We start from the raw sequence: 13,090 nt of genomic DNA on the forward strand, positions 1-13,090 counted from the left end.
ATGGCTGATGTCTCCAGCATCTGCAGCGCACCCTCATAGGGTCAGGAGAGAGTCATCAGAGTGCGAGGTTTGCGTGCGCGGCAGATTCAGAGCAGATCGCTACAATAAGCGCGTACACGCCATGGCGGGTACTAATTATAATTTAGCGAGAAGGAGGAGGCTGCCGCGAGACATGATGATCGTGCGAGTCTCGAGGCTTGCTCTCCGCTTCTTCTCTTCCTCGCCCGCGTCGTGCCCGCGATCCTAAATACTTGTAAATGAACATGAACGAGGACACTTGCACCAGCATGCCTGCTGGCCGTATGCACCACCACCGCTGCACAACTACAGTACTACTGTATCTGCTTACTCCATTTGTGAATGCATGCACATTAGCAGCTGCGAATTCGTGTCTGGTGCGTGATCCTGAAGCGATTCTTGCCTCACTGACTGTATACTCACCGTACCCGGTGATACTTATGCTCACGACTGCAGCAGGCGAGTACGGCAGCGGCGAAGCGGTTGCATCTATACGCATGCACGCGCGCGCGGGGAGAGGCTGGCTCCATCGAGGTCGAGACCCGCGGCCTGCCTCTCTACGCTCCCTCTGCAGATGCAGCTGTATGTACAGATGATGATGCATCTGTGTCCGAGCTTACGCATACAGTCACTCAAGTAAATAGACCCGCTCGCTCGCCCAGGCACCGGCACCGCACCGTCCCTACAGGATCGACCTGCTCATCTGCGACTCACCCAAATTGCTTCCATCTCAAATCTCCACGCAATCCCATCACTCAGACTGTACCGCTTCCCGTCTATCCGTGCCCGTTCAGCTCAGTCCCAATCCTCACATCGACCTTTTCCGGTTCCCGCCCTTCACCTCTTAGCCTACAGCGGCTGTAACAGTACAACTTCGCCCAGCGCACGCCTCCTTCCACACGAGATACCCGTGCACCAGGAGAACAAAATACAGCCATTTGGCTGTACCTTTCCCGACTGCAAGCTTCCGCCGTCTGCACTACCTTGCTCTGCTCTGCTCTGCTCGTTCGATCGCTCCGCATCGAGCTTACACCCGGGTCCTCCACTAGCGCCTCCTTAAGCGACAATTCGGACCGTTCATCTTCACTAGCGAGCATCATCCGACACTTCTGCTACTCGACGGGATCCTTTCCGCGCTGCGAAGCAGTGGCCATATGGAAATTTTGTCACCCAGTTGACCAAGAGCTGCTTATCCGAGCCTCGCTAATCCTCGCGTCCAATATTTGACCGAGGCAGCTGAGCTCGCAAATCCGAGTGCCGGCATCGTTCCTGCGCTGTGCAACAATCTCGCAGCCATCCTTCGTCGCTATCCTTCCGCGTGCGGTGTACAGAATTGGGTCGCTTCACCTTCCATTGCAATTGGCCGCTCATTTCCACCAATCTACCTCGTTTCATTCGCGCGACTCATCGGCGAACCTTGGCTTCCAGCTGAGCTACGCCCTCCACACTCTTTTCCTCGGCGCAGGACCAGTCAGTGCGATCGCATAGGCTCGGCGCAAAGTCATTCAAGACCGCTTCAACAGACGGTCAGCTCATCCGGTTGTCGACTCCACCTGCTAACCTTTTCACAGCGTCCAAAAATCGATAGCGCCTCATTCAGCCTTGTAAGACTTTCCGAGGGTGTTTCGGCAGGCCATCAGGTCATCTCGCCAAACGAGGCCGACTCTCGGCTCGATCTGGTCCCTTTCTAAGAAGCCACGCGGCCTTTCGAGCCAACATGATAGTGGTGGATCAACTGGGGGCGGTGCTCTCTGCCTTACGCCATGCAATTTGGTATTGGTATTGTGCGATATGGCGAACGTGGACCGCAATGATCTTGCTGGCTGCGCCAGGTGAGTGTCTGCACGGATCTGGGGTACCGAGGAGCTGGAGTCGCTCCAAAATGTGTGCGACAAGAAAGCGCCTGCAAAGAGAGAAGCCGTTCTCGTGTAGCAGCTTGTTGATCGCCTGCGCCTCCTTCATAGTGACCATCCTCTGCTGCACGCTGCTCTACCTTATGGTCTCGACCGGATCATCTAGACAGATTGCCTCCCTCTACGAATTCAACGAAGGCTTATCCAACATGAATGAGGCGGAATTTGAGCTGGAGTCGGACGAGTACGAGTACGAGGAAGATTCAGACGCCGAGCCTTCGAACGGCAAGCGGCCTCTGAGGCGCGCGTACAAGTTTGGAAGCAACGACAGCGTGATTCGCAGGCGCAGTAGTCAGGTTCGCATCACCAGCAATGACCCTCGCTCTAGACTGTGCATCTCTCCGATACACCTCGACTTGGATGAGCGGGGCAGAAGCGGTGCGATGACACTTGGCTCCATGCATAGGGAAAATGGATCCCCTCACCAGAGAGGGAGGCGCGAGTCTGGAAGATTGGATCCCCACGCAGCAGCGCAAGCCCTGGCACGCTCGCCAAACGGCGAAAGCCCTTCCACCGGGGGAGACAATAGCGCCACCTCGTCCAGGAGGTCGTCCGTATACGGTACTGACGACGGCTCCTCTACCACGTTTGCGGCGGCTGCAGCTGCTGCTGCTCTCGGTGTCCCACCAGCATCACATGCGCCATTGCAGACTTCGGCGGCGAGCGCAGAGGTTCCAACTCCATCCTCTACTGGGCCTGAGCGACCGCCGAGGCTGCGGCCCGTGGCGTCAGACGGGTCGTTCAAAGGGAACCCTTTGACTACACCTACACTTCTGAATGATTCGAACCTCGACGAACCTAGATCTAGCGATGAGAGCGGACCGCTTTCACCCGACTTGCTTTCACCTTCTAGCTCTGCTGCTGGCTCGTTTGCATCCTTGTCAGACGTTTCGAGCGTGTCGCTCAGCGGCGACGAGCGAAGTCGACCCAGCAGTAGCACTGGACATGGTGGCGCGAGTAGCAGAGGGCATGGAAGGAGACGACCCGCCCCTGCTGGGCCGCCGCCCATCCTAAAGCGCGAGCCGGAGATTTATGCAGGACTACCCCTCGTGCGTTCCCCAGCAGAGGCAGGCCTGTACCCCAACAGTCAGGGATCTTTCAGTGCTGACTGGGATCGGGACTCACTCCGAGACTCGCCGCTGAGTTTCCCTGGGCGCGGAACTGACCCTGGGCCCTGGCCGTTTGAGGGGTCGTCTTCAGCTGCCGCTTACCTTGACAATGAAGCACAAAGCACGCGAGCTCCCTTCGAGAATTCTCAGTGGAGCACCTCGAATTCGAGCTTGCCTCCGGGTGCTGGCTTTGGTGAAGCAGCTCTCAGACCGCCACCACTGCCAAGATTGGGCAGCATGACGTTAGCACAGATCAGATCCGCATGGCCTACAAGTCGCAGAAACAAGCACATTCGGCTGACAGAGCCGGACTGGACTGCTTTCGCAGACTGCCACGATCGAGCGAAGGAACGCCTCGAGACGGCATCCCATGTCGCCTCACACCCGGATCCTCGATCGCTGTGGTACGTCGGACCGCGCGATGAAGAGCATGCGCACTGGGCTGCGGACGACGGAGCGACATTGCAAGATCCTAGGGCGTGGGAAAAGCACGAGTTCTGGTTTGAGCGTTTCACGCAAAGCACAGCCGCTGCTGGAAGAGACTGGGACTGGCGCAAAAGGCGAGCGAGAAGACAAGCACAACGTGCGAAAGAGTTGGGCTCCAGCGCGTCGACGACGAGCTTGCCCAGTGATCTCCCTACGGACAGCCTGCAACCGCCTGCACCTCGTTCAGCTGAAGCCTCCACTGCGGCGATCGACAAGCCTCTGCCCTCTGCTCCTACTCGATCCTCATCAGCACCAGTCATTTCAAGTCCTTCGTCTCCGCGGAAGCCAAGCCATCACGTCGGTCTCACCGATGTGCAGCTTCAACTTCAGCGGCAAGCGCATTCCGAGCGCGTCAGCAAGGTTCGCTCGCCTCCTGCTTCTCCTCTCATTTCTTTTGATGAGGCCGAGAAGAGCTCGCTACCGAGCATCAAAATCGGTCAAAATGGCGAGGCGATTGGCTTTGGCGATGAAGAGGACGACAGGGGCGACGCTTCTTCGCCTCTTGGTCGTGCTCTCAAATCTTTGCGGAGCGGCAGCTTCACAGGAAGCCAAACGTCCAGTCCTACGCGTGCAGAATTTGCCTTTGCCGGTGATACAGACGCCACGGAACAAAGCGCCAAACAAAGCGTCCTGGCTTCGCGTGCCCCTTACATGGATCGCAACGCTTCGCTGCCCAAGCCCAAACGATCTCGAGCTTCCTTGCCACCAGTGGGAATCTCACCTCCAGTTATGCCAAAATCCGAATCAGACCTGTCGGGCCGATCAAAAATCCGCAACAGTATGCGCAAGGCGTTGCGGAAGCCGATGCCCGACCCATTTGCTCCCCTTGCTCTCATGGATGCCACTGAGGCGCAAGGCGCGCCCAGACGACCTCGAAGGGCATCCGAGGCGGATAGGCCTCGGCCTAATGTAGAGGTGCCATCACCAACGGGCAGATGGAGCAGTCTCACTCCACGCCAGCGCCTCGACAGCCTTCGCAACCTCAAAGCAAAACCGAATCGACCGCCACCCAGTGCCGTGGCTCCGGTCCCAGCTCAAGACACCTCCACCGAATCCTCTTCGCTCGAGGCAGTCGCTGATCCAAGCACCGCTTGGCTCTTGGCAGAAGCCGACAGGATCGGGGATGACTCGGATGACAACGTGCCCTTGGCCAAGAGTCTCTCGAGGCAATCAAAGCACGCCGCGTCGCCTCTTATTCCAGAGCGAGAGCTTGCAATTTCTACGCGACCTTTGCCCAAAAGTGGCAGCTTGCGCGGCGCGCTGAGCTTGCCATCGAATTCTCCAGCTACTCCCAGCACACCAGACGCTGCCCCGTGGGCCGACCTGGGCTTCGCGACGACAATCGAGCGACGTGGTCCCTTGCAACAGATGTGGAGCAGTGCCGATGCTTACGGGCTTCGGGCTGGGACTGACTATGGTCAAGATTCTATGGATGACTACGACACCAGCACTCAGCCCATCGCCAAATCAGCGCGACAGTCGCGCAGATTCAGCGGTCAAGCTGCCATGGCTCCTGGAGGAGCGGTCACCATTGGTAGCATGGCATCGGCAGAAAAGGTGTCCTCCCCCCTCAAGAAAGAGCCCAAGAACCCTCCCGTTGCAAAAGTCGTCACTAGAGGTACTCGCAGCGGCTCGTTACGGAGGCTGGACAGCGCGGGGGGCGATAGCAACAATACCAGCATCGACAGTAGCTCATCGACGGGCAAGCAACTCGCGGCGCTCAACGCTGCGAGCAAGCACCGCCATGCTCAGACCAATCCACCGCTTGATCCGCCTCACATTGAGATCAAGGCGCCCGTGGGTAGCCGCAAGGGCATCTTGTCGGGCACTTCTAGCGCCACTGGTGATGTCAGCTTGGCTGCAAGGACCAGAGGAGCTCGCCGCCCATCCTTGCGAAAGGCAGCCGCCGAAGCCCAGTCGCCCAGACCAGCACCTACGATGCAGCCAGAGCCAGCGCCTTTTGCCATGGCCCGACGCGCCAGGTCAGCCAGTATCAGTTCCCGAAGCAGCGGTCACAGCTCTGGAAGAGGCAGCTCGTTAGGTGCCCCGAACGGCATGTCAGGAAGCGTCGATTCTACAAGTCTCAATCGGCGAGCTTCTAGGGCTTCGGGATCGACCGGCCGCGTTGGGAGCATGGTGGGAGTGCCCGAGCAAGGCGAAAGTGTGGATCACGAAGACCTCGATCACTTGAGCTTTTCTGCCGATTACGCGACGCAATGGCGCAGACAGACTGCCGCTGCTGGAGGCGCTTAGCAATCGTGACATTCAGACATCCATGTGGTCGAATGACGACTTGCCAAACAACAACTCGACGTGATGCTCTCAGAACAATTTGTCTAGGCAAAGCCGAAGAAACCGAAGCCCGGCCGTGGTTGTTCCCTCTCACCAAGAATTGCGGAACAGCCGCAATTCGTGACACAACTCAGCACACATACCCTCATAGATCACTTGGCCCTGTACGAGTGACCGCGCAGGTGGCACATCTACACGATGTGTGCTTTGCAGCACCATTTTCGTACACACAATCTCACACATTCTTTACCTCGTTTCCCTGCACCGGGCTTCTTTGCCCACCACACTCACTTTGCCTCTTCTGTGCTGCGCCGTTGCGCATGCTAGCTCCACATCTTCAATGTCACAATCGCAATCAGAATGCTTTGTTTGTCCACACATCTTCCATGGCGCGCGTCAACGTTCGACTGGCAAAGGGGGAAGCAAAAGTCGCCGTCGATAGGACGAAGACAAGGAGGTGATTGGTTGCGCGGTGCTTGAAGCCCGTACTTGCTGCGTGGGCCCACTTCGTACCCCTGTACGCCGTCCCCTTGCGGTTAAAGCAGCTAGGTGGATCGTCGACCGAGCAGAGCACGCGGCCGAGGCCGAGTGCAAACTCAATCGACCCTTCACCCGGTGCCATTTTCGGCGACTTGCAACACGGACGACCACGAATGACCCTTGAAAAGCTTTGCACCACCTGGGGGTCTCTGATTAGAACGTCTGCTGTGGTCGAACATCCTTGCATGAGCAGGGAATCCTCTGCTCCATGATGACTGATTGAATTTCGCACTCTCCACCTTTCCACATCCCACCGTACCAATTGTGTACCGTGGTCCGAAGGCTCTCTGCCGCTGATTTAGGAACTTTCAGCAGCTGCAAGGTGGTGCAAGGAGGACGCTTCAGCTTCGGTCAGCGCAGCTAGGGTTCACGACTCGGAGCAGCAGGACAACATATTGCAGCGAAGCGTCTTGCCGCGTGTATATGTATCGCTGCACGACGCGATGACCTCGCGCGTGCCCGCCCGTATGAGCGTGCGGCATGGACGACTCGCACGCGAGAGGCTGCGCGCTGATGCCGCCATGCCGGCATGGCCACCCCGCGCGCGGAGAGCGTGCAGCCCGACTCACACGAGCAAGCATCCTTGCACGTTTGGAAACCACTCACGCACTCACACCCATGCACCAGTCAGCTATAGTGCACGCATGGATGTCAGGGCACACAACGCGATGCGGAGCAGCTCTAGGTCAGACCAACCAACACCTGCTGTCCTCGACGCGTATGCCCCTGCGTCGCGTGCGTGCTTTTTGAATGCAAGGAGTCAAACTCTCGGGTCCATGCAACCGATGGGCCCGGGGAGCGAACGAGACTAGCTGTACCGATTCGTGATTGTGCTTGACTGAGTCGACTGCCACGGGGGCTGCGTATATCCGCACATTTGAATGCGCAAGCAGATCCCAAATGCTGTCAATCACCAGCATGCATGCAATCACGAATCGAATGTGGACGACGCACGAAGGAGCATTCGTCACTTGGTATGTACCGCCGCGCCTCCTCCGCGGGCAAAGGACAGCAGCGCAGCGACAGTCACAGTGACAGCATCAGCATCAGCGTCAGCGCTCACAGCACAGCACCGCACGGCACGACTTGGTTTGAACAAAGTTTGCGGAAATTCACCATTCGATTCCCACTGCACCCCATTTGCCACACTTGCATCGTCAAGCACGAATATACATGTCGAAGCTTCGATCTGCATGTATGCTAGCTCTGCTACTGTACTGCCGCGTCAATCCCTCCATGCAGCGCCACTTTTGGCTTTGCTTGCTTGCCTTTGACTGGTCCAGCAGCTGCTGCTGTCGGAGTGAAATGATGATTTTCTCACACCCATTGAACCTGTCACACGCGCACATGCCGCGGTAAACAGAGCGTGGGACTGCATGCAGTCAAAGTATAGGGTCGCACGAGCATAGGAACCCTCAAAGCAGCCCCGTGCATCGTGTGCGCCTCGGCCTCGACCCCAGTTTGAGCACAGATCATACAGCACAGCAGCAGCCTTGCCTCGGTCTAGACGCATGCACACTGCACCGAAAAGAGGGAGGTTGAGAGCGGAGAGAGAAAGCGCAGCATCGTGTAGTGTGGCGCTCATCTGCTCGACGGATTCGGCCAAGCAGCAGAATCACTGATGAATGGTGTGCTGGCCGCCGCTCCCCAAATCATGCTAGTCAAGAGTCTCACTGATGCCCTGACAGCAGCAGCAACACTTTCAAGTAAGGCTGGACTGTGTGTGCTGTGTATCCACACTCAACTACTTGGATACTGCAAACAGGCTTCCCCTGCGGCTCTGTAGCGCAATTTGCCAATTCAGCTGCATCAGCCGGTACCATAGCGCAACGTACATATGTGACCTCGATCATTTAGAGTTTTCTGCTGCTCTTCATCAGCAGCATGCCTTAATTCTTTCTCACCGCGGAGCCCACAATCTCACGGCAGAATGTTTGCAGCGGAGGCGTTTGGGACACTCACCAGCAGTCGAGTGATTCAGTCTGGCCTGCTGGCTGTGCCTGCCTGCCTGCCTGCCTGCCTTGGCATGCCGCGACGCATTTGCTGTCAGTTGTTCGTGCATGCAGGCAGCAGCAGCAGCAGCAGCACGTCTGGCAAAACCGCTAATGGTAATTAAATCGGTAAACACACACGGTTGACTTCTTGCATGCATGGCCGCGTATAGCTTCGAGCACGCGCACCCAGCAGCATGTGTTTTGTGTTCGTCATTTGCATGCTGATGTGTACGTTTCCCCCGCCGCACCGCGTCAGCACAGAGGCGTGGAACTTTTCGACGCACAGCGATCAATGTGCCTCGATCACGATACCTCGAGTGCGACTACTGCTGCTATTCTTCTGTTATTGCTGCGCACCGAGCTCGTGAGCATCAAGAGCAAGAGCAAGAGCAAGAGCAAGAATCGTTCGTCAATTCACAAGCAAGGGCGCGCACAGCTCTATATAGCTGTCAAGGATGCTCGCTGCTGCTGGAGCGTCCAGTGCGATATAGCGTCGGGCTAGACAGGATCCCCCTCGCATCAGGCGCAAGGTGCATCCATCCATCCATCCACCCGCGCGCACCCACGCGAACCTGCCCCATTCAGCAACACCGCAGGCAGGCAGGCAGGCAGCTACGTACAACGGCAAACACGTCCGCTGCAAACATCTTGCTCCCATCTGTCAAGCTTCGAGTCAAGAGCAAGAGTCTCAGTGGCGATCCCCCCAATTCCTGCCATCCAGTCAATGTGAGCAGCAGAAAGATACAAAAGGGGCAGAAGAGTCTCTTTCGTCCCCAAAGCCGCACAGCTCCTCTCCTCCGCTCCAGGATCTCCATCTTGGCCCAGTCTGCCCATACTGTAGTCGCCCTCTTCCCTCAGTCCCCCGCCCCTCCTCGTCGACTCTCGCATCCACCATGGTGGACGCTTCCTACTACCAGCAGCCTGCGGTCGTGGCTCACACCTTTGAATATGCCAAGCTGCTCGCCTTCGCATCGGCTGGCGCAGTGCTCGTCGACCTCATTCAATTCCTACCCTTTGATCTCAGCATCATTCGCGGGGATCGCAAACGTCGATGGCCTCAACTCGCATACTTTGGTGCCAAGCTGACATGGATCGTCTACATCATCCTCAACCTGTCACTCCTCTTTACGCCAACGGAGATCAACTGCCAAGGCATGCTCATCGCCATCGAACTTTGCATGGGCTTGCTCGCCATTTCCTGCTCCACCTTGCTTGCTGCTCGCACAGTTTGCGTCTTTCAAGCTGGAGGTAACGCCCGTCGCTTGGTCGCCATCATCGTCAGCGTGTCTGTCGCGGGCATGGCTGCTGCCTGGTTTGAAGGAGTCGCCGACGTCAAAGCTGCTTGGCTCGCAGAAGCTGCTGCACCGTGGAGCACTGGAGCTTGCAGCTTCCTCTCGGTCAAAAGGACTTACATGGTCAAGTACCTCCTCACCGTCTATGTAGACATCCTGGTCTTTGTCCTGCTCCTCATCGGCACGTGCAAGATGGGCACGAGTCGCATTGGCGAAGTCCTCGTCTTCCAAGGCGCTTGCTACCTGTTGGTCACCATCCCCAACATCATCATCGCTGTCCTCACTTCCATGCAACTCTCTCCCGTGATCAGCTTGATCGGCGCTGTTCCAAGCAGCGCCATTAGCTTGATGGCGGCTACCCGCCTCTATGTCTATCTGGCCGAGGCTGCCGCCGTACAGCCTTCCGGTGTCAGCACCAGCCAAGTCAGCTCCACCATTGACAAGGTCGGAAACTTCCTCTTCCGTGGTCAGCGCAGCACGCTCTACGGCAACACTGCCGGCCTCTCTAGCTACGGCCCCAGCGGTGTCGCCAGCGATGATCTGCCCGTTGTCGGCTCGGCATCTTCCGATGCGAGCGACAGCATCATGAAGCTTCCTCTGCGCAACCCCGCCTCCGAGAAGAGCATCAAGCGCAAAGCGACCTCGACGAGCAGCGGCAGCGGCGCCACCACCGATCTGGAGCTGGGAATGCCTGCTGGCGACATGCAAGAAAAGACTGGCGTACAGGTACAACAAACCCAGTCCGTCGAGGTAGAACAGGGAGATCTATTCTTGCAGGATTCGCGCACGATGGATGCTGCACGCGCTCAGAGAAACGAGGGTGACGACATTTCGCCTGCCCTCGCTATGGCCTACCCCCGACTTTACGGCAAGCGAGACTCTGGCAGCTCTGCCAAGTAAGCAAATGACCCCTGCTTCGCCCCTACCGTATCGAAACAAGCCTGCACCGTGTCCGACAGCCTGACACCACGCTTCGGCAAGCTCTGCTCCTGCAAATCCTTCTTGCTGCGAAGGCCCCCACGCGCGCGCCTCCACACCTAATCTCGCAACACCAGACCCAGCCCCGGCCGGGCCTTTCTGCCGTACTTTTGAATCTCGTCACTCCCCACATTGTAGCCATATCAATCTTAGCACTTCAATCAGATCAGCGCCTACGTGGCTCATTTTACGAACAGGTGCATGATTGCGCGAAACATGCTTACTTTGAAACATGCTTTCTAAAACGTGAAATGTCGGCAAGCTCTCGCAACGACGGGTTTCACAGCGTCTTCGCATCGGCTCAGAAGTATGTGAGAGGCGATGGTCTCCCGAAGAGAGGCAAGAGACCTGCCGAGCACTTCAGGACGGGTGCAGGCAAGCTTCCCAAACCCCAGTAGAGCCGAACGAGTTCGTGCGTGCATATGCAGGGCTGCGCCCAGCTTGTGTGTCCTGCACCGTGATGAATGAGCAGATAGCTGCTGTTGGGCAAGTGGGCATGAAGGGCTCTCGCTTGGGCTCCTGCCGTGCTCGGATCGAGCACATTGCCGATGATCAGAGCCTTGTTCCGAAGCTGCAAGGGCTGGCTGGGCTGGTCCATCGGCATCGGTCCGGTCCAGCGCTCATGAGCATGATCCAAGCCCGTTGCGGAGCATGACAGGCTGGGCAGTACGACCGGGTCGAAATATTTGGAGATGGGAATGGACTGGTCGAGGATCCAATCGACGAGCGCATCTGATGTGGAGATGCAATCGTCCGAAGGTGCATCTTGACACACGATCGAGATGCCGTCGTCAGGTAGTGCTCCACCTGAAGTCGAATTGCCAGCGGACGCTGCGTCGAGGGAGAACCTGAAGCCTGCTGCGTACACCTCATCGGCATCTCCGTCGACTACACCCTTGAGGATTCGCGCAAGAGTAGCGTAGCCTCCAGAAAGTCTGCTCAAAGGACTGATCAGCAGAGACAGCATCCTAGCCTCGATTTGCGGCAGTGTTATGGTACCGTTGGAAAGGCTTTGGCCGGCCAGAAACGTGGTGTTCCGTGATGAGGCTCGCATTGGTTCGTCATGAATGCGACGAAGACCGACGTCTACCACGTCAGCGAGGTGTTTGGCATCTTTCGAGTGAGAGGACAAGGGACAGCTCGACGGTCCAGCGGCCAAGCATGCTTTATAAAAGCCCTCGAGCGCCAGCACGGCTTCCGCTTGATCGCCCACGGTCTGACGAGAGACGCGATTGTGTAAGCTCGACGAAGCGTTGACCACGCCGTCCAGAATGAAGAGCCCAGTCTGTTCCGGAAACATTGCCATGTACAGCTGTCCGATCGTGGTGCCGTAAGAGATGCCCCAGTAATGAAGCAAGTCGGGACTCGTTGCGATTCCATCGTCACGTGGCGCTGCGGTCGGCGCAAAGTCTTGGTGATGAGCCAGGAGCTGACGCATGTATTCTAGATCGAGAGCCGTGTAAAAAGTGCCAATGAACGGCAGAAAGTCGACGCTATCTTTCGAGCTGTATTTCAAGCAGCCATTCCTCCACTCCGCATAGCGAGCGAGCGAATGATCCACATCTTCTCGTAGCGCACGAATCTGCTCCGGTGTGGGGGAGGTGCCTGGCTGGAGAATGGGCACATTGATCTGAACGTCCAATTCGAAACGCGCCTGCTCGACGCCGCTGCCGAAGCAGATCGGAGCAGAAGGCTGGGACTGCCCGACGCCCCTTTGATCCCATCCGATCAGCTCGTACTCTGCATTGGTGCGGTCCAGGAAGTGTTGCCAATTGGCGGCTAGAAAGATACTTCCTGATCCGCCTGGACCGCCTGGATTGAGGAAGATCCTTCCTTTGCTCTGACGCTTGCCCGATCTGATCTGGCTAGGCACTAGGCGAAAGATTGCCAGATCGGCTCTGCGTTGGTCGTTGGGATCAGAGTAGGTGTAGGGAACAGAGATGGCAAGACAGTCCATCTGCTCGCGCAGAGGCGAGGTGGGGCCAAGGTCGCTGCTGTTGTAGCTGCTGGACTGGGACAGGGCGATGTGGCATATCGGTGAATCGGCGGCCCAGTGCAGCTTCTCTCCGTCTAGTGGATGTGCTGCAACGTAGTCCGAAATGATCTTTGCCGCTTCGACTGGGGTGCTCGGATTGTGCGCAGCGCATGAGCTGATTGTCAACGTCAAGAAGAAGAGCGCGAGGAGAAGAAGTACGTGAAGCGTGACTAGGCGATCCATAGCGCTTGGTCAGCGTCTCTCGCCAGTGAGATGCCTCGAGCAGAGAATTGATGGGAAGCTTGGCGGGCGAGAGTGAGGAGCACACGAGAATGCAAAAAGAGGGACGAAAGAAGGGCAAGGCGAGTAGATCCAGCAGCGACGTATAGAGACCTTTATCGCTCGATTCAACGCTGCATAGTGAGCTTTTGGGCAAAAGTTGACGCGCGCGCTGTCCTTGATGAAGGTGCCCAATTTGGGTCACACTTTATTC

General features: G+C 57.3%; 3 protein-coding genes across 3 annotated transcripts; 2 read left to right on the forward strand and 1 right to left on the reverse strand.

Annotated features, from left to right (window-relative positions):
- Nucleotides 1–1,574: 1,574 nt before the first annotated feature.
- IE81DRAFT_98072 (hypothetical protein) lies at nt 1,575–5,976 on the forward strand. Its single transcript, XM_025517805.1, has 2 exons — nt 1,575–1,850; nt 1,983–5,976. The coding sequence occupies exons 1-2, from the start codon at nt 1,736–1,738 to the stop codon at nt 5,777–5,779; spliced, it is 3,912 nt and encodes a 1,303-aa protein (XP_025370313.1). The 5' UTR covers nt 1,575–1,735; the 3' UTR covers nt 5,780–5,976.
- Nucleotides 5,977–9,278: 3,302 nt separating this feature from the next.
- On the forward strand, nt 9,279–10,082 carry IE81DRAFT_280241 (hypothetical protein; the record flags this gene model as incomplete). Its single annotated transcript, XM_025511498.1, has 1 exon — nt 9,279–10,082. A coding segment is annotated over one exon (804 nt), but the record flags the coding sequence as incomplete, so codon positions are not given.
- A 651-nt stretch (nt 10,083–10,733) lies between these two features.
- IE81DRAFT_98116 (hypothetical protein) lies at nt 10,734–12,948 on the reverse strand. The gene has a single exon (XM_025517806.1). The coding sequence runs from the start codon at nt 12,838–12,840 to the stop codon at nt 10,924–10,926; it is 1,917 nt and encodes a 638-aa protein (XP_025370315.1). The 5' UTR covers nt 12,841–12,948; the 3' UTR covers nt 10,734–10,923.
- Between the last annotated feature and the right edge of the window lie 142 nt (nt 12,949–13,090).

The sequence above is a fragment of the Ceraceosorus guamensis genome, assembly GCF_003144195.1.
Source record: "Ceraceosorus guamensis strain MCA 4658 unplaced genomic scaffold IE81scaffold_22, whole genome shotgun sequence".
Taxonomy (NCBI): Eukaryota; Fungi; Basidiomycota; class Exobasidiomycetes; order Ceraceosorales; family Ceraceosoraceae; genus Ceraceosorus; species Ceraceosorus guamensis.

What these genes read in the sequence shown, in the direction of transcription:
- IE81DRAFT_98072 (XM_025517805.1), top strand. Translation starts at nt 1,736, where the DNA reads ATGATAGTGGTGGATCAACTGGGGGCGGTGCTCTCTGCCTTACGCCAT. An exon ending in GATCTTGCTGGCTGCGCCAG is followed by an intron (nt 1,851 to 1,982) that starts GTGAGTGTCTGC and finishes CCTCCTTCATAG; the next exon opens with TGACCATCCTCTGCTGCACG.
- IE81DRAFT_98116 (XM_025517806.1), bottom strand. Translation starts at nt 12,840, where the DNA reads ATGGATCGCCTAGTCACGCTTCACGTACTTCTTCTCCTCGCGCTCTTC.